The sequence below is a fragment of the Camellia sinensis genome, chromosome 12 (assembly GCF_055761805.1).
Source record: "Camellia sinensis isolate YWXY chromosome 12, ASM5576180v1, whole genome shotgun sequence".
Taxonomy (NCBI): domain Eukaryota; kingdom Viridiplantae; phylum Streptophyta; class Magnoliopsida; order Ericales; family Theaceae; genus Camellia; species Camellia sinensis.
Genome location: NC_138972.1, coordinates 141,755,304 through 141,776,720, shown reverse-complemented (window position 1 = coordinate 141,776,720; position 21,417 = coordinate 141,755,304). Strand labels below are relative to the sequence as shown.

The 21,417-nt window shown below is 40.1% G+C and overlaps 1 protein-coding gene across 1 annotated transcript; it reads right to left on the bottom strand.

Moving 5' to 3' along the window:
• Window positions 1-17,770: 17,770 nt before the first annotated feature.
• LOC114323681 (L-type lectin-domain containing receptor kinase IX.1) lies at window positions 17,771-20,385 on the bottom strand. Its single transcript, XM_028271343.2, has one exon. The coding sequence runs from the start codon at window positions 19,859-19,861 to the stop codon at window positions 17,888-17,890; it is 1,974 nt and encodes a 657-aa protein (XP_028127144.2). The 5' UTR covers window positions 19,862-20,385; the 3' UTR covers window positions 17,771-17,887.
• Window positions 20,386-21,417: the final 1,032 nt, after the last annotated feature.

Below are 21,417 nucleotides of genomic sequence, written 5' to 3'. Positions count from 1 at the left end.
CTTGTTAGAGTGAAGAGCGAGAGAGAGAGAGTGGTGGATGGGGGAGCGAGAAGAGAGGCGCGAAGTTCGAGGCAAACGAGGCGTTATCAGAGTCAGAGCAATGGGGAGTGGGATGAGAGAGATGGCTCTGAAAATGCCGTTTGAGAGGGAAGGGCAACGCTGGAAAGAGTGTAATAATATGTGGGGGCAGTTTGGTAGTTTTGAAACTTGTAGAAGATTCTGTCCGATTGTGATTTTGATTGATGTTTTCTCGCTCCACAAGGACATGTGTCATTTTATGGCGGCGCGTGGCAAATCTTCTGAGTCGCCTTTATTTTATTTATTTATAAATTAAAAAATACTTATATTGACTTAAAATACGAATGGTTGTTTGTGATTTTGAAAATCATAAGGTGCCGTTTGGTAACACTTACGTTTTTTATTTTCTGTTTATATTTATAAAAAATTAAAAAACTCAAATAAAAACTTGTTTGGTAAAATTTTTGATTTATAAATCAGTGGTCTCAGTTTATAAATTTGGCCAAAAAATGAAAACACAAAAAATGTGTTTCCATTTTGAGTTTTCAATTTTTTTTTTTACCACCTAACACTAGCCACCACCCGTCACCATTTTCCACCACCGTCTTCCGCCATCACCACCCACCTGCCACCACCACTCACCACCCACCACCCTCCACCACTACCCACCAGCCACCACCCACCTGCCACCCACTTGCCACCACCACCCACCCCTCACCGCCGCCCCCACCACCACCACCCACCTGCCATCCACCCGCCACCACCTACCTCTCACCACTACCATCCACCGCCCGCTACCACCACCTGCCACTACCACTCACCACCCACCTGCCACCACCATCCACCACCTGCCACCACCAGCCACCTGCCACCCACCTGCAACCACTACCTACCACCCACCACCACCACCATCACCCACCACTCACTCGCCACCCATCTACCACCATCACCCACCACCCACCACCACCACCACCACCCACTCGCTACCACCTACCATCCGCCACCGTCACCCACCCACCCACCACCACCATTAGGGATGGCAATTTGAAACCGGCCCGACGGGGATCCCCGATCCCGACCCCGATTTAAGCGGTTTTTCCTCGAAAAATACCCCCGACGGGGAGGTGACGGTATTTGAAAATCAATCCCTGATCTGTCACGGGCCGGGGACGGTGATCAGTGTTTGATCCCTGGCCCGGCCCGATCCCCGCCCCCGCCCCATCCCCGAATTTCCCCGAAATGAAATTACTTTTATACCCTTTATATGTATATATATAACAAACCCCTTAATTATATGCATATATATATATATATATATAATATCAATGATACTAATCCTTTCTGACTCTACTCTATCTCTTAACCCTATCGTTCTCTTCTCTCTGGCCCCGAGTCCCCGACCCCCTCTCTCTCTCCACTTCGTCTCTCTCTATTCTATCTTCCCTCTCTCTCTTTCAGTAGATCGAAGGGACAGTCGGCGTCGAAGGCGATAACGAAGGGACAGTCGGCGTCGGAGGCAGTCGACGTCGGAGGGAAGTAGTCCGATCGTGTACAGGGGGAAACGTCGGCGTCGGAGGCAAATCTCAGAACTGTTTGTGACACAGATCTCTCTCTTTCTCTCGTCCACTCTCTCTCTCTCTCTCTCTCTTTGTGACACAGATCTCAGATCTGTTTGTGTCCATTTTTTAATCTGTTTGTGTATCTGTCCATTTTTTTTATTTTTTGTTTATAATCTATTGATATTTTTGTTGATATGTTGATGTTGGTGTTGATGATTCGATTGATGATGATTCTCTTGTTGTTATCTCCCTGTCTCTGTGATATTTTTGTGGATCTGTCCATTTTTATATGTGTTGATGATGATTCTCTTGTTGTTGTTGTTGATGATGGGGGTGTTGAAACAGATTTGGGGGCAGGGAATTTTCGGGGTCGGGAAAACCCGATCCCCGGTAGGGACGGGGATGGGGAGGGTGGTAGGTTCCCCGTCGGGGATCAGGGCCGGGGCCGGGGTGTTACGACCCCAAACCGCCCCTAGTAGTTTGGTGCCGTGATGGCCAGTAATCCGTAATTACCGAAGGCCAACTTACAAAATCACACACAATCAGAGTATAAAATATGGGGCTTACAAGAGCGGAAGCAACATATATACATATACTGAATCTAAATAGTCCATGAGAGCCGTGCTTAAGCCCAATGAAATGACATACATTTTTTTCAAAGTCTTACAACTTAGATACAATAAGGGAATGAGATACAAAATACATCTTGACCAAAAGGCTTCTCAAGCCGACATATATAAGTGCACATGAAATATAAGCTAAGAAGCATAATCTTCAAGATGGTACAAAATGCTAATCCAAAACACGTCGGCAATGCACCCAAAACACATCGGCTACACGTCTAGGCCTCATTGCCTTCTTGTTCATCACCTACATATATATAGAGAGGGTGAGCTTGGATACTCAGTGAATGATATTAGAAATAAAGGTTTTTGCATGATTGATATCCAAGATTTCTTTCAAAAAAATACATAGCATACTTTACAATCAAGGGGGAAATCAAGTTCATTGCCGGCCTTTCAAGTTCCTTGGATGTTATTACATCTACTTAATACAAGGGGGTGATGACAATTCCAAGACAAGAGTGCAGTTGCATTATAGTCCCCTGCAGCTAAGGACTTTCAAGACAAGAGTGCAGTTGCATTATAGTCCCCTGCAACTAAGGACTTTCAAGACAAGAGTGCAGTTGCATTATAGTCCCCTGCAACTAAGGACTTTCAAGATATGCCATCAAAACAAGATAGTGTTTGATATACAAATAGGGATAGTCATTCATGCTAAAATCAAATACTTTCTGTCAAAACCAAGTCAAAACGAGATTTATCAAAACAAGTATAACATAGCTTTATTAAAAATACCACTCACATAGTTCTTCACACGTCGGGGTCGAGACAAGCCCAAGTCCTACAAACACAGGGCAAAGCCTATTGAATGCACTTTCAAAAAAGTCTCTTATGTATGCAAATGATCTCGGAAAAGCATGCTGGGCACTAACCAGGTCTAGGCCGAGGTTCCACACCTCCTTGCCGAGGTGTGTTCCCGAGGGCCACATGCAAGGAAAAGAGGTCGGGAAACTCAGGGTTTCCCTCTGCTGATGAACATGAAGAACATGAGTGTGAAAACATGAAAAATATGAATGTTCAATCACAATCTGTTATCACAAATCTGGGATTTTCATGTTACGAGTTTGAAAACATGGACCTGGGTACCCGTACTTGAAGTTCTTGCGGAAATAAACACAAAAACATGATTCTTTATGCAAGCTTTTCGGATCAAAACAAGACTTTTTCTTGAAGAACACATGAATGTCATTTTCTCTTTCTAAAACCGAACTTCAAAACAATGCATGGCTTACAAATCACATCCGATCATGCAATGCGATAACATGAACATAAAGAAAATCATGAGCAGATCAAGAATCTAACCTTAGAACACGGATCTAACGGTTCAATCTCTAGGAATCAAGCTTGAAGATCTACTTTCTCACTCTAAACTCCTTCTTCCTCCTAGAGTTTCTCTCTCTACAAGGCAAGGTTATGATACCAAATGATAGTTTTCTTTACCCGGTTCTGGGGTTAACCCTCTGCTGAGACACGTGGCGGCGACTGGTTGGGTTTTCCCTGAAAAGGTGGCTGACAGGCCAGACAAAGCATGGTGGAAGGGTGTTCAACAAGTAAAGCGGTATGGGCTCTCTGACGAGGCAATGACATCGGCTAATAACAAGGCGTATCTAACAAGCTACACGGAATGGAACTCCGGCAAGGGGCGACATCGGCTAACAAAAGGGACTTCGGCAACTAAGGTGACAATGACCTCGGCTAGGTAGGAAAACGCTTGACTAAGCTATGCCACATCTTGGCCTAGATGCGCCACACCTCAGTCTAGGTCATACCACTCCAGGACGAGATCACTTGGGTGCAAGGTAACATCTCGGCTAATGTGTCAAGGCAAGGACGGAGGTCAACAAGGGGTTCCAAGATATTTCTAGACTGAGGATGACCTCGGCTTGGAATGATCTAGGCATAACGTAACCTAGGCTTGGAATAACATCGGCTTACATAACTCATTCAAGGCGCGACCTAAGTTTCACATCAAGGAAGGAACAAGACAAGCACACAACACTTAGACAAATCACAAGGCTTCAAAACAAGGTATGGATCTCACTCGCTAAAGCGAAGCAAGTCACAAACATACACACGCAAGCTTAACAAGCCATAATCATACAGATGCTCATGAACATGACAAAGACATAAAATGTGGGTTCCTACAGTCTACCCTCCTTAAAGAAGTTTGGTCCCCAAACTTAAGTTACCTTGTCCTACGAATAACTCTGGGTATCGGATTTTCATCTCCTCTTCCTTTTCCCATGTGGCCTCCTCGCCATAATGCTTCTCTCATTCGATTTTTACCATTGATATCGACTTGTTTCTCAACTGCCTCACTTGTCTGTCGATAATTCTCATCGTCTTCTCTTCGTAGCCCAGGTCTTCATTAACTACAACCCCGGAGTAATCTATTACATGCAGTGGGTCTCGGATATATTTTCTCAGCATTGAAACATGGAACACGCTGTGGACTTGGCTCAAATCTGGCGGCAAAGCGAGTCTGTAAGCAACGGTGTTAACTTTCTCAAGAATTTCAAACGGCCCAATATATCGGGGTGCAAGTTTACCCTTCTTCCCAAATCTCGAAACTCCTGTCATCGGCGAGACCTTCAAAAATACATGATCCCCAATTTCAAATTCTAACTCCCTCCTTCTTTGGTCGGCATAACACTTCTGTCGACTTTGTGCGGTTTTAATCCTCTGCTGAATGAGTTTGATCTTTTCAGTTGTCATCTGAATCAACTCGGGGCCAATTAGAGCCTTGTCTCCTACTTCAGTCCAACATATCGGCGATCTGCACTCCCTTCCATACAAAGCTTCATACGGCGCCATGCCTATGCTGGCTTGATAACTGTTGTTGTACGCGAACTCTACTAATGGCAAATGCGATTCCCAACTTCCCTGGAAATCCAACACGCACAGTCTGAGCATGTCTTCGAGTGTCTGAATCGTTCTTTCTGTCTGCCCGTCGGTCTGGGGGTGAAAGGCTGTGCTAAATCTCAACTCTGTTCCCAAGGCTCCTTGTAGACTCTGCCAAAATCTAGAAACGAACTTTGGATCTCGGTCTGACACAATGGGCATCGGCACACCATGAAGCCTAACGATCTCATTTATGTACAACTCGGCAAGTCGGTCGGCATTGAATGTAGTCTTGACAGGCAAGAAGTGAGCTGACTTAGTAAACCTGTCGACTATAACCCAAATGGAATCCATACCTCTTTGCATCCTCGGCAAACCCACTACGAAATCCATGGAGATGTGCTCCCATTTCCACTCAGGAATTGACAAGGGTTGAAGAAGTCCTGCCGATCTCTGGTGTTCTGCCTTCACTTGCTGACAACACAGACACTGAAATACAAACTCGGCTATCTCTCTTTTCATGTTTGGCCACCAGAAGGTCCGCTTTACGTCCTGACACATCTTGGTGCTCCCTGGATGAATGGCAAACTTGGAACTATGGGCCTCTTGCAAAATCTTCCTCTTTAACTCTGGTACGTCGGCCACGCACAATCTTCCTTCAAACTTAAGCACTTGATTCTCCATGGTGTATCCCGGCCTCGGCTTGGTGACGAGTTCATCAATTACTTTCTTCAGGAATTTATCCTCCCTCTGTCTGGTCTTCGCTTCCTCAATAATGGTCGGTTCCACCGAAACCACTGCCAGGCACGCCAAACTTCCAACTAACTTCCTGCTCAATGCGTCGGCTACAGAATTTGCCTTACCTGGGTGATACTGAATCTGCATGTCATAATCCTTCAGTAGCTCGAGCCATCTTCTCTGCCTCACATTTAACTCTTTCTGAGTGAACAAGTACTTCAGACTCTTGTGGTCGGTGAAAACTTGGCAAGATGTTCCATACAAGTGATGACGCCATATCTTCAAAGCAAAAACCACGGCAGCTAGCTCCAGATCATGGGTAGGATAATTCTTTTCATTGGGCTTCAACTGACGAGACGCGTACGCTATGACTTTACCTTCTTGCATTAATACGCAACCCAGACCCTTATGTGAAGCATCACTGTAAATCTGAAATTCCTCATTAGCCGATGGTAGTACGAGAACTGGTGCTGTAACTAACCTCGTCTTCAGCTCCTGGAAGGCTGATTCTCTTTCATTGGTCCATTCATAAGCTGCTCCCTTCTTAGTTAGTTGTGTCAATGGCACTGCAATCCTCGAGAAATCTTTCACAAACTTTCTGTAATAACCTGCCAAACCCAGAAAACTACGAACCTCGGACACGTTGGTCGGCGTCGGCCAATTCACAACGGCTTCAATCTTACTGGGGTCAACTGATATACCATCTTCATTAATCGCATGCCCTAGAAATGAAATGCTGGAAAGCCAAAACTCGCATTTACTCAACTTGGCGTACAACTTCTTATCTCTCAAGGTCTGCAGGGCAAGTCTCAGATGATTCTCGTGCTCGCTCGTACTCCCGGAATAGATCAATATGTCGTCGATAAAAATAATGACAAACTCATCTAGGTACGACTTAAAGACTCTGTTCATCAAGTCCATGAATGCTGCTGGGGCGTTGGTTACTCCGAAGGGCATTACCAAAAATTCGTAGTGGCCATATCTTGTCCGAAAAGCAGTTTTCTCGATGTCCTCGGCTTTAACCTTCAACTGGTGGTAGCCTGACCTAAGGTCAATCTTGGAAAAGACTCGTGCTCCTCGTAGTTGATCAAGCAAATCATCGATTCTAGGCAATGGGTACTTGTTCTTAATGGTCACCTTATTAAGTTCTCTGTAGTCAATGCAAAGACGAAGTGTGCCATCCTTTTTCTTAACAAATAGAACAGGTGCTCCCCACGGTGAAGTGCTCGGCCTAACAAATCCTTTGTCCAACAATTCTTGTAATTGCGATTTCAGTTCTCTAAGTTCGGCTGGGGCCATTCTGTAGGGTGTTTTGGAGATGGGTTGTGTTCCTAACAGGATGTCCACAGTAAACTCTATTTCTCTATCGACAAGGTGGCCGGGCAACTCATTCGGAAAGACATCGGGGAATTCCTCAACAATGGGTATGTCGGCTAACTCAACACTTCCATTCAAATCACTTAGTATACTGCACAAATAACCCTGACATCCTTTTTGGATCAACTTGTAGGCCTTCATGGATGAGATTAAGTAAGGTGGGGGTACTACTCCTTTACCTTGGAAAATGACCTCAGCTTGACTTGGGGTCTTCAATGTGACGCTCTTAGTAACACAATTAATGGATGCATGGTTCGCTACTAACCAATCCATTCCCAATATGACATCGAAGTGGGTCATGCTTAATGGCATCAAATCAACTAACAACTCTACACTCTAAATCATAACAATACACGCCCTATAAATGAATGTAACAATCATATTTCTCCCAGATGGAGTAGACACAGATAATACGTAATCAAGGGGTTCTAATTCTCTACTCAACTTCTTGGCGAATATAGTGGACACAAATGAATGCGTAGAACCCGAATCAATCAATACGTATGCATCTTGAGAGCAAATTGAAAGGGTACCTGACACTACCGCCTCGGCATTCTGGGCGTCTCCGGGTACCAATGCAAAAACTCTGCCTTGCCTTGCCTGTATTCTCCCGACGTTGTTGTTCTGTGCAGGGCCCGAGGTGCTTCCATTCCTCTTTCCGTCGTCAGTCCCTACCTTCGGGCAGTCCTTCACACGATGACCTATCTCGCCGCACTCATAGCAAGCTCCTGTTGCCCAACGACAAACCCCGAAATGTAGTTTTCCACAACTCGCGCACACCGGCTTGGCGTTACCTTCCTGATTTGAGTTGCTGGAACTGTCTGTGCTCATTCTCTTCTTAGCATTGAACGGAACTCGGCGATTATCATAATTCTGTCTCTTCCTCTGACCCTCACCTGAACTCTGGTATCGGTTCAAATTAGCTTCAGCCAGGATGGCCTTGTCCAGTACTCCGGCGTATGTCGGCATATTGAGCATATTGACCCGATCTTGTATCGGTCCACGCAACCCACTTTCGAACTTCCTCGCGTTTCGGTATTCGTCGTCAACCATATGAGGCGCATATCTCGCCAGCTCAGTAAAGGCACGATCGTATTCTGCGACTGTCTTGTTCCCTTGCATCAGATTCTGAAACTCCGTGGTCTTTCGGTCTCGGACGCTAAGGGGGAAATGCTTGTTGTAGAACAACTCCAAAAATTTTGCCCAAGTCAAACCCGGATTGCTTTCTCGGGACCATCATCCACCACCTACGAGCATCGTCGTCTAATGTGAATGCTGCCAGAGATACCTTCTGGGTGTCTGTACTGGGGAAGATCTCAAACAACTTCTCCATCTCTAAAACCCATGCCTCGGCTTTCATTGGTTCTATACCTCCTTGAAATCTCGGCGGTTTCATTTTCTTGAACTCTCTGATTAGGGTTATCATGTCGTTCCCGTACAAAGCCTGCTGTAGAGGCACTTGTGGCACTGGAGGGGGTGGAGCTGTATAACGGCCATTCGTCTGCTCAGCCTGCGTGGAAGTCGTACCAGTATCCTGTGGCCTAGGTTGTCTCTGCTCACGAACCAAGCCTTCGACTAACCTTTCCAATCTCTCCAATCTATCTTCTGAACGATCTCGGCCAACTGGAGGTCTACCTCTCCTCATGATGCTAGGAGAATGCAAGATGAGACTTTAAAATAACTGAACAGATAATACGTATACAAGTAACAAATGTCTATGCCGAAATGATGCACACGTAGTCAAGTAGCAAGTAATATGATGCAATCCTAACATCATTCTAAGGAAAATCCTATGCTCTTTAGGACTCAAGGTGGGTGATTAACATACTATAAGGATCTCGTGCTCTGATACCATTCTGTCACGACCCCAAACCGCCCCTAGTAGTTTGGTGCCGTGATGGCCAGTAATACGTAATTACCGAAGGCCAACTTACAAAATCACACACAATCAGAGTATAAAATATGGGGCTTACAAGAGCGGAAGCAACATATATACATATACTGAATCTAAATAGTCCATGAGAGCCATGCTTAAGCCCAATGAAATGACATACATTTTTTTCAAAGTCTTACAACTTAGATACAATAAGGGAATGAGATACAAAATACATCTTGACCAAAAGGCTTCTCAAGCCGACATATATAAGTGCACATGAAATATAAGCTAAGAAGCATAATCTTCAAGATGGTACAAAATGCTAATCCAAAACACGTCGGCAATGCACCCAAAACACATCGGCTACACGTCTAGGCCTCATTGCATTCTTGTTCATCACCTACATATATGTAGAGAGGGTGAGCTTGGATACTCAGTGAATGATATTAGAAATAAAGGTTTTGCATGATTGATATCCAAGATTTCTTTCAAAACAATACATAGCATACTTTACAATCAAGGGGGAAATCAAGTTCATTGCCGGCCTTTCAAGTTCCTTGGATGTTATTACATCTACTTAATACAAGGGGGTGATGACAATTCCAAGACAAGAGTGCAGTTGCATTATAGTCCCCTGCAGCTAAGGACTTTCAAGACAAGAGTGCAGTTGCATTATAGTCCCCTGCAACTAAGGACTTTCAAGAAAAGAGTGCAGTTGCATTATAGTCCCCTGCAACTAAGGACTTTCAAGACAAGAGTGCAGTTGCATTATAGTCCCCTGCAACTAAGGACTTTCAAGACAAGAGTGCAGTTGCATTATAGTCCCCTACAACTAAGGTCTTTCAAGACATGCCATCAAAACAAGATAGTGTTTGATATACAAATAGGGATAGTCATTCATGCTAAAATCAAATACTTTCTGTCAAAACCAAGTCAAAACGAGATTTATCAAAACAAGTATAACATAGCTTTATTAAAAATACCACTCACATAGTTCTTCACACGTCGGGGTCGAGACAAGCCCAAGTCCTACAAACACAGGGCAAAGCCTATTGAATGCACTTTCAAACAAGTCTCTTATGTATGCAAATGATCTCGGAAAAGCATGCTGGGTACTAACCAGGTCTAGGCCGAGGTTCCACACCTCCTTGCCGAGGTGTGTTCCCGAGGGCCACATGCAAGGAAAAGAGGTCGGGAAACTCTGGGTTTCCCTCTGCTGATGAACATGAAGAACATGAGTGTGAAAACATGAAAAATATGAATGTTCAATCACAATCTGTTATCACAAATCTGGGATTTTCATGCTACGAGTTTGAAAACATGGACCTGGGTACCCGTACTTGAAGTTCTTGCGGAAATAAACACAAAAACATGATTCTTTATGCAAGCTTTTCGGATCAAAACAAGACTTTTTCTTGAAGAACACATGAATGTCATTTTCTCTTTCTAAAACCGAACTTCAAAACAATGCATGGATTACAAATCACATCCGATCATGCAATGCGATAACATGAACATAAAGAACATCATGAGCAGATCAAGAATCTAACCTTAGAACACGGATCTAACGGTTCGATCTCTAGGAATCAAGCTTGAAGATCTACTTTCTCACTCTAAACTCCTTCTTCCTCCTAGAGTTTCTCTCTCTACAAGGCAAGGTTATGATACCAAATGATAGTTTTCTTTACCCGGTTCTGGGGTTAACCCTCTGCTGAGACACGTGGCGGCGACTGGTTGGGTTTTCCCTGAAAAGGTGGCTGACAGGCCAGACAAAGCATGGTGGAAGGGTGTTCAACAAGTAAAGCGGTATGGGCTCTCTGACGAGGCAATGACATCGGCTAATAACAAGGCGTATCTAACAAGCTACACGGAATTGCACTCCGGCAAGGGGCGACATCGGCTAACAAAAGGGACTTCGGCAACTAAGGTGACAATGACCTCGGCTAGGTAGGACAACGCTTGACTAAGCTGTGCCACATCTTGGCCTAGATGCGCCACACCTCGGTCTAGGTCATACCACTCCAGGACGAGATCACTTGGGTGCAAGGTAACATCTCGGCTAATGTGTCAAGGCAAGGACGGAGGTCAACAAGGGGTTCCAAGATATTTCTAGACTGAGGATGACCTCGGCTTGGAATGATCTAGGCATAACGTAACCTAGGCTTGGAATAACATCGGCTTACATAACTCATTCAAGGCGCGACCTAAGTTTCACATCAAGGAAGGAACAAGACAAGCACACAACACTTAGACAAATCACAAGGCTTCAAAACAAGGCATGGATCTCACTCGCTAAAGCGAAGCAAGTCACAAACATACACACGCAAGCTTAACAAGCCATAATCATACAGATGCTCATGAACATGATTGGAATAGAGAAATGGAATAAATGTTGAACCATTGATGAAAATGGGACCTAAGGGTTGTAATGTTAATTATGGGAATCGACCTAATTACATTGTTTAATTAATTGGGATAATTAATTGAGAAGAATGAGGAAATGAAATGTTGATTGAATAGCCATTGTGCATTTATTTTCTGTTTAGAAATAACTGCTTTGGGCTATCGGTGGAGGATAGTCGTGATTGTTGTAGACAATGCATGATGATTAGGCAAACGGAAACTAATCAATGGAATTTGTCATGGAACTTGACGGTTGATAGAATACATTAATTGTATGTATTGAGTAATTGTATATAGAACCTTTGTGTTTATATGCATTGTGTAGAGGAGGAGATGGGGGATGTACTCCGCGGTTTAGGGGAAGATGGGGGATGTACCTCTAAACCGGATAGTGTTGGGAGAAGATAGGGGATGAACTCCGTAGATATAGCTCATATGCTTGTCTAGAGAAGTGAAGATAGAGCTCATATGCTTATCTTTGTGAAGTGTGGATATAGCTTATATACTTATCTGTGGATATTGTTGTTATACATATCTGTTGTAGAATGTGGATATAGCTTATTTGCTTATCTGAGAATGTGGATATTGTTGTTATACATATCTGTTTAGAATGTGGGTGGTGCTTATATGCCTATCCGTTGAAAAAGGGAAAATGAAAGGTAACTTGGACTCATAAGTCGTATGACATAAATATGTGATTTATGTGAATGTATCAGTGTTAGCCGTCTATCAATTGCTAATATTTTAGTCATTGTTCATGGTTGGTTTAGTGTATTTCTACTGGGCTGTGGCTCACCCTATATGGGAATATCATTTTCAGGTACAGGTAGCATGCCACCTCCAAGGACATAGCTTGGAAGGCTAGAGGCGGACACACTGTTGTCGTTTTACTTTTTGATCTATTACATGTAAATTCAAGCCAAGGGCTTAATGTATATGAGTTAATACTTTTTTGTTGTAACCAAGTGTTAACTTGGCAAGCTGTAAGCCCTTAGGGCATTTGTTTTTGTTGTTAACATGTAATACATATGTAATGGAATTCTGATAAATGGAAGAATGTGGAACTTTTACATATCAATGCATGTCTTATTTGTTGGGTTTATTGTTATTATTTTGAGGGCGTTACAAAAACAAAAACATGAAATAACATAATATGCATGTTTTACAAATTGATAAAAGCATAGTAATTGCCATCTTGGGTTCTATCAACCAATTAGTTTTTCATATACTGAACAGGAAAACAGATACAGCTAGGATATAGCCAGATACCTTATGGACAAGTTCAGGATACTTCTATAAAATCTTTTATTTAAAATTCTAAAAACAAAGGCAACAGCACAAATAAGTCAAATTACGTGCACCTCGAATGATTCCAGAAGACCAATCCCACCACCTACTTGCGAGGGCCCCATTTAAAGCCAAGGTAATGCCCTATATGGACATGGCCCCATGGAGCTTATTGCTATTAGTGGATATTGAATCTGAGACTTGGCGGGGGCACACTCCCAGACCTCAAGTTATACCCACTAGGCCAAACCCTTGAGGTTTACATGCTTATTTCTACACCATATGTAACTCAAACTTCTAATTAACATGCATAAGATAGATCTCTTATGCATGCTGTTTGGGGTGAGCAAAAGACCTACGATTCCACTCACCCAAATAACATGCATAAGACAAATTTTGTCATTCTCTTCTCCGCGCTAACCTCATGACTAAAATTTCCTTAGAGGATATCATGAAAAGAATGCAATAAGATTTGCTAAATACTTCACGAATTTAGCAAAAATAAAAGAAAAACCATTGACAGGATAACAAATTACAACAAAACAACCCAAAGGCATAGGGTATTTGGAAGAAAAAGAAAAAAACCTTTTTGTATAATTCCATGAGGTTGGACTCTTCAAATGGCAGAAAGCCTGCCAATAGTACAAAAAGTATTACACCGCACGACCATAGATCTGCTTTAGCTCCATCATAGCCTTTATTCTTAATCACCTAGACAAGTAAACAACCAAAGTGATGAGGATAATAAGTGTGGTTAGGAAGAGATAGATATGTTAAATTGCATTAAACACTATACCATACTTCAGGAGCAACATAATTTCGTTTTCCACAGGTTGTGTGCAGTAACCCATCTCCCTGAATGAAGAGTTCAGAAACTCAGTTTTAAACATGTGTAATGGTCGCCACACTATCATCAAGAGTTTAAACAATGCAATACTATACGTATAGATAAAATAAACGAAGCGTTGCCCCTGAAACTTTGACACAATTTTTACTACTAGGATGCAGATCAATTCCCCTCCCCCCCCCCCCCCCCCCGGCGACTAGTAGGATGCAGATGAGAAGTATTAGACAGGAAGCTGTCACATACTCGAACTTGCTGAGGTAGAGCGCTTAATCCAAAATCTGAAACTTTGAGGACTCCATTTGCAGAAATTAAAACCAAGAGTCAGTGATTTTCTCACCTTCAGATCCCTATGAAAGACACCTCTGCTGTGGCAGTAATCCACCACATTTATGAGCTGCTGAAAATACTTCCTTGCTTCATCTTGTTTCAACCTCCCTTTACTAGACTGCCTCAAAAAAACCGTACAAAATCCAACATGGTCACCAATTGTGTGGAACAAGATTTTCATGAGAATCAATGCATTAAATCAAAAGCAATCAAAGCCTTACAATTTTGTCAAAAAGTTCGCCATGAGTCTCTAGCTGCAAAGTTGCACGTAATAGTTTAGCCACAAGGCATTGATGCGATGTATAAATTAATGAAATCATGAATAGTTGCAAATTTGAAGCAATAGAAAATCACATTAAATTTAAGAAGCAAACTACAGAAATTATATTTGCTTTAGAGTCAAAAATACACATGGAGGAGTGTATACCTTGGTTAGAATGATGTCAAGAAGCTCCATCTTTGCTTTAGAGTCAAAAATCTTAGTTTGATGACTGGAATTTATTCGATAAAAACAACGAAATCAGATTATTTTTTTTATACAGAAATTGAGAGTAAAATTAATGAAAATGCAATATATTAATGAAAAAACAGAAAAAGTTAGATCATATACTTGAGATGCCATCTCGAAGGTCTGAATTGGTCTTTTACAGAGGGATTCAAGATACACAAATAAAACCAAACACCGATTCATCGAGGTTTACGGAAGAAGATGGAGTCAGATGCAAAAATCGAGACCCCGCTAATCTCCCTGCACCGATTCATCTTCTCTTCCAGTTCACAGATCCAAACACCTGCACACTAAAAAAATTCTGCCATATATATATATATATATACATTACACAGAGAGAGAGAGAGAGAGAGAGAGAGAGAGAGAGAGAGACCTGAGCAAGAAGGGGTGCTGGTGCGAAAACGAAGAGAGAGAGAGAGGATAGATCTACGTTGGAGTATGAGATCGATCATGAAGATGAGATCCATCATGAAAATGAGATCGATTGAAGCTGAAGATCGTAGATCTCCATTAGAGTCTTAGACAGAGCCCTAGACAGAGAGAAGAGAGAACAGATCGAGAGCATGCAGTTGACAAATTAGGGCGTGAGGATGAGATTTTATTTGCCTATTATTGAGACGACCTAAATTTGGTCTCTGAAAGTCAACACACATTAGTAACCAAATATATTGGTTCCCAGTTCTTAACCATATCAATCAAGCGCGGATCAACTGGTCAAATACGGTATATATCCATCTCATAGAAGTAATATGGAGGGTTTGTATGGCTTTTTTTAAAAAAATTCATTTTTGTCCCTAAATGATGACTTTTAGAGACCAAATTTAATTGGTCTCTAAATATTAGTCTCTAAATCACTAATTTCTTGTAAGATTATAATTATTCTTCCATAAAACAAAGTCGCATAAAAATTTTAAGATTATAATTAATTGGTGCCCCTCCTACATTAAATTCTTGACTCCGCCATTGTATACTCATATATAAATTTACAGTAATAAATTTATTGATTACAAATTTACAGATTTACAGTAATAAATTTATTGATTACAAATTATTGATTGAAAAAGAAACTGAAATTAATAGATTACCATTTTTTGCTGCAAAAAAAAAAAAAGGAAAAAAAATGAACTACAATATACCCATATCTTGTGATTCTTTCCGTTATTTCGAGCATGTGCACCTTTATAAATGCTCTTGCTAAATGCAAGACCATCTCCACACCATACCATGGCTTCTCCCTGTCTCTGTCTCTCCCTCTCTGTCACCTGTGGGAAAATCAACTGTGTTGATCAGCCCCAGCCCCCTCCCCCTCCCCCTCCCCCTCCTGTTTCACCACCACCACCACCACCATATGTACGTCGCTCGGCGAGGCCCCGGAGGGCCCCCCTCCGATTTGGATACAATGACGACTCCACCATCTCCGCAGCCCTGAAGATAAAGGAATACGATAGAAACCCAATCACTTCAAGGCTGCGGAGATGGTGGAGTCGTCATTGTATCCAAATCGGAGGGGGGCCCTCCGGGGCCTCGCCGAGCGACGTACATATGGTGGTGGTGGTGGTGGTGAAACAGGAGGGGGAGGGAGAGGGGGCTGGGGCTGATCAACACAGTTGATTTTCCCACAGGTGACAGAGAGGGAGAGACAGAGACAAGGAGAAGCCATGGTGTGGTGTGGAGATGGTCTTGCATTTAGCAAGAGCATTTATAAAGGTGCACATGCTCGAAATAACGGAAAGAATCACAAGATATGGGTATATTGTAGTTCATTTTTTTTCCTTTTTTTTTTTGCAGCAAAAAATGATAATCTATTAATTTCAGTTTCTTTTTTAATCAATAATTTGTAATCAATAAATTTATTACTGTAAATCTGTAAATTTGTATTCAATAAATTTATTACTGTAAATTTATATATGGGTATAAAGTGGCGGAGTCAGGAATTTAATGTAGGAGGGGCACCAATTAATTATAATCTTAAAATTTTTATGCGACTTTGTTTTATGGAAGAATAATGTGGTGGTGAAATAGGAGGGGGAGGGAGAGGGGGCTGGGGCTGATCAACATCAAATCCACCAATACAGATGATGTTGCCACAAGTGAGAGAGACAGAGACAGAGACAGAGAGAGGCCATGGTTGGAGATTGTCTTGCATTGCAAGAGCTGCTTATAAAGGAGGTGCACAAGTAGATATATGGCTATTTTGCAGGGTTCAATTTTTTTCCTTTTTTTTTTTTGTTTGGGAAGGTTCTAGGAGATACTCTTATTTTTTACTTATTATTTTTTAAACAAATTATACCGATGTATTTAAATTTGTTACTTTTATTGTTATAGTTTTATAATTTTAATTTATTTAATTTTAAATTTTGTATCAATTGATAATATTATTAATATTTTTAGAAAAATTATCACTGCATTAATTAATGTTAAGTCACTAAATCATCATGTTTATAATTTTATTTTTAGAAAACATGAAATATGCTTTTTATATATGTATTTATCAAAAAAAAATGTTAACAATTAAAATTATAATATTTTTATTTTTAAATCATAAAAAATATTAATAATTAAAGTCAATTAAAATAATACAATAATCAAAATATATAAATTGACATGATAATTTACCCTTTTTTTTTTTCAAACCTTTGCAATAATAGGTGTGTGGTTGGATAGTCCACCAGTCTTGAATAAAGCAGATGGCCCATTTGAGAAGGTGGGTTGGGTTGATCAAATCTCGCAAAAGACGGGAATCAAAATGGGCTGGCCTGTCATTTTTTTTTTTGGGAAGTTATTTAAAAAATCCTAAAATTTGACTTTTATAATAAAAATAACAATTAAAATTTTAATTTTATCAATTGTAATCATAATATTTTTGTTTTTTTCATTCTAAACCATTTGCCTATTTCTGTTAAATAAAATTGATAGAAAAAAATATTTTAGCCATTAAAATATGAACATCACCATATTCTAGATTATATTCAGACTGTGTTGAGACAAAAATAAAATAAAATTTTAATACATGAGATCAATCAATTATGATATCCATTTTTTTTTTTTTTTGATGATATGATATCAATTTACATCGTGACTAGGAAGCTTGATTTAAGATATGCTTCAACATATTTCTCAAATTAAAATAAATTGTCCAACTATTGCTCTTATTGTTGAATACAATAGAAACATTGAAAACTTCAAACACCCAAGTCATGACAAACTTGAACCTTTCTCTACCTAAAATTCATGTTGCCCTATATCCAACGCAATCTCAATGGCACAATCATACCTCAAGATTCATACGTTCTAAAGATTCCCACAACGTCTTACAATTGGGAATTGGGAGTGTATTAGGCACAGAAAAATGACGATTATTTTTTTTTTTTGGGGATAAATAAGTCATATTATAACCAAAAAAATAAAAATATGAAATATAATAACGATTATTGAGTACAAATGATCCCTCACCTTATGAAAGCTGTGGCAACGACGAAAAAACTAGGGATGGTTGGAGGAGATGGTGTAGCAACTAGAGCTGGAGAATTGCGTCTCGTGTCTTTCAGGAGCTGAGTAAGTTGGCACAGGCATGTTTGGTGGAAGGCTAGGCAAAGGAGCCTCAAAGTCAAGAACTTGAATTGCTTGCTTTATTGAAGGCCTGAGGTTGTAATCTGGATGAGCACACCAAAGCCAAACAAAGAACAAGCATTCCATCTGTTCCTCATCAAAATCTCCCAGTTTCGCATCCGTTGCTTCAAGAAGGTTTCCTCTTCCATAGAGCTCCCAAACCCACTCCACCAGCCTCATATGACCTTCTTCAGCCATGAGGTCAATGGGCTTTCTTCCACTAGCAATTTCCAAAGCAACAATGCCAAAGTTGTAGACGTCTGATTCTTTGCTAGACTTGCTTGTCACGAGGCACTCAGGAGCCATGTAGCCCATTGTCCCGGCCAAGACTGTGGTTTGTGACACTCTCCCATGGTCAACAAGCCTGGCTAACCCAAAATCCCCAAGTTTAGCATTGAATTTTGAATCCAACATAATGTTGCTTGATTTAATATCTCTGTGCAACACACACTGTTCCCATTCTTCGTGTAAGTAAAACAATGTAGCGGCCAATCCTTTAGTGATATTGTACCTTGTCAGCCATGTCAAGAAGGTGTTGTCTTTGAACAGATGAGAATCCAAGCTGCCATTGGGCATAAACTCATACACAAGTAAGAGTTCTCTTTCTTCGTGGCACCAACCGAGAAGTTGCACCAAATTTCTATGCCTCAATCGGTTAATGATCTTCACTTCCGAATCATACTCTTTAATACCCTGTTTAGACTCCTTTGACACCCTTTTGACAGCAACATATGAATTCAATTCTTTCAAGAAACCTCTATAAACTCCACCAAATCCGCCCTGTCCGAGCTTCTCTTCCTCCACAAAGTATCTTGTTGCAGTGGCCAATTCTTGGTATGAAAACTTCTTAGGTCCTGTTTCGGCTTCAAGAAGCTCATACAAAGCCTTGTATTTATTTTCAACCCTATTCTTTTTCTTCTTCTTCAAGCAAAACCAAAGGAAGCCTAACCCACCGATTAAAACACAAACACCTCCTATAGATCCCACTAGTACCCACCTCTTGTTTATTATTTTTTGATTTTGGTTGGCAAATGCTGGCACTGGCTCCCAATTTGGATCAATTTGTATATTAGAATTGAAGCTCCAAGAGTGAAGAGTGTGCGTCTCGACTATTGTTCCTGTTGCGGCAGAGAAGCCGAAAGTAATCCACTCTGGCAAATACTTGCGTAGATCAACTATATGATAAAGCTCTTGCATGATTGTGGTGTTTTCATCAGGAAAACTGGTGAATGCAACACTCAAATTTCTCGAACTAGAATCGTAACGAATCGAGGCGTGATTCATTTTTCCAGAGGGAATTTGACACCGCCATGTCACATTTTGCACAGATACCAAGGAGTTAATGTTGATACCTACATGCTCAAATGGTGGATCCCATTGATTGTTGATAAATGTGTCGAACTCCACTGCCACGAATTGATTGGTCGGCAATGAGTTGAACGTGGGGTTGAATATTTGTTGACCGCTGACAAGGCCTAAACCTCTTCCTTCTTGGACATCAGGAATAGGGAAACCAACTGGTGCAAGGAAAAATGCCATCCCGTCCACATATGGGATCTGATTTAGTGAGTTAATGACAAAGGAGAAATGGATATTGAAGTCTGCAAGTGCTCCTGTGGCTTTGTCCCAAAGATGCACTGGATCAGAGGATTTAGCATCTCCAGTGCAGTTGATGTGGTTAATGTCTCGATTGAAACTTGTGAAGTTGAAAGAGATCTGAGCAGTACAAGGGACTAATAGAAAGAGAAAGAAAAAGAAAAAGAAGAAGAAGAAGATAGTCATTGAAGGAGGAATGGAGCTTTGATTGATCATGAAGATGGGTAACAATGGATTGATTTTGAGGCACATACATTTATCATGTAAATTGTAATGACTCAGTTTGGTTTTCAACTCGGTGGATATTTATTTATTTATTTATTTTGTGTAGTCAAGTCTTTGTGGTCCAATATTGACCAATACAAGAAGAAATTTCTCCCCATTGAATATGCAACGTAACATGTAACATCAAACAAGCAAGGCTGGTGGAGATGTGAGATAAAAGGAGCTAGCCTAGCTGTGTAAAATGACAAAAATAAAACAAAATTAGGAGCAAGGGTGACACCATTTTAGTTTAAAATAAAATAAAATAACCCGCAGATCCTCTAGAGTAGTTTTCCCGCAGTACTTCATGAAGTATTCCCAAGAGGACGAAACAGAACCCAATTGAACTCTTGTGAAATAAAGCCTAAAAAAAAAAAAAAAACTTGAGCCCCAATAATAAAATTATCAAAGCAAAGTTTTCAGATACCATTAACCCAAAGGCGTGAGTCTGTGAAACAGAACAAAATTCAAAGCAAAATGAACAAAAATAAGAAAACAAACAGCAACAGTTATCCACCAACAATGTCAAAAAGTAATATAGGCACTATTGGAAGTATAAATAAAGTGTTTTGTTAATAGGTGCCCAAGTATAAATAATGACAAAAAAATTGAAAAAATAAGATATTTTTTTACTAAATTTAATATACTTTTAACATTTTTAAAGAATTTTTAAATATTTTATATATACTTTTCAATATTAAACCATACATCAAAAACACTAGTTAATATTTGCCTAATCACAAAACACACAGCTTAAAAAACCCAAAAATTTAAGTTATTCATTAGTCCGGAATTTCCCGTGGCAGTTGGCTGGACTAATAGGAACGTAATCAGTGACGTGGCGTAGCTAACTAAGAGGAATGGTAGAGACCATTAGAGTTTTGGAACTCTAATGTCAATTCTAGTGATGTGACAAGATATAAAAAAAGAAAATGTAATATATCAAAACATCAAATTGTGACTCACCTCTAGAACTCTTCATTTAAGAGTCTCAAGCATTTTTAATCTAACTAAACTTAATCTTGTTTGGTTTCATAATTCAAATTCACTTTTCAAAAAATTAATTTTTTTTGTATTTTTGTATTTTTATTAAAATTTTAAAATATTTTAAGCATTTTTTTAATTTTTAAATACATCTAACATAAATACACTTAAAAGTATAATATTTGTGAAAAAAACTTTAAAAAATTCAAGAAATACAAAAAATATACGAAAATTCAATATATTTTTCATATTTTTTGTGTATTTATTAATTTTTTAAAGTATTTTTTTTTATAAATGTTTTACTTTTTACATACATCTAAGTAAGGTACATTTAAAAAAGTAAAAAAAAAATTACTGAAAATTTTAAAAATATTCACTAAAAATAAAAAAATTCAATTTAAAAAAAATTAAATTCAAAAAATTGAAACCAAATATGATCAATAATTTCTCTAAAATAGGCAATGACAAAATAACCCAAAATTTTCAATCAAAACTCCCTCATATGAAAATCCTAAAATTTCAATTCAATGTATAACTTCCCAAAATATTTTTTTTTATCC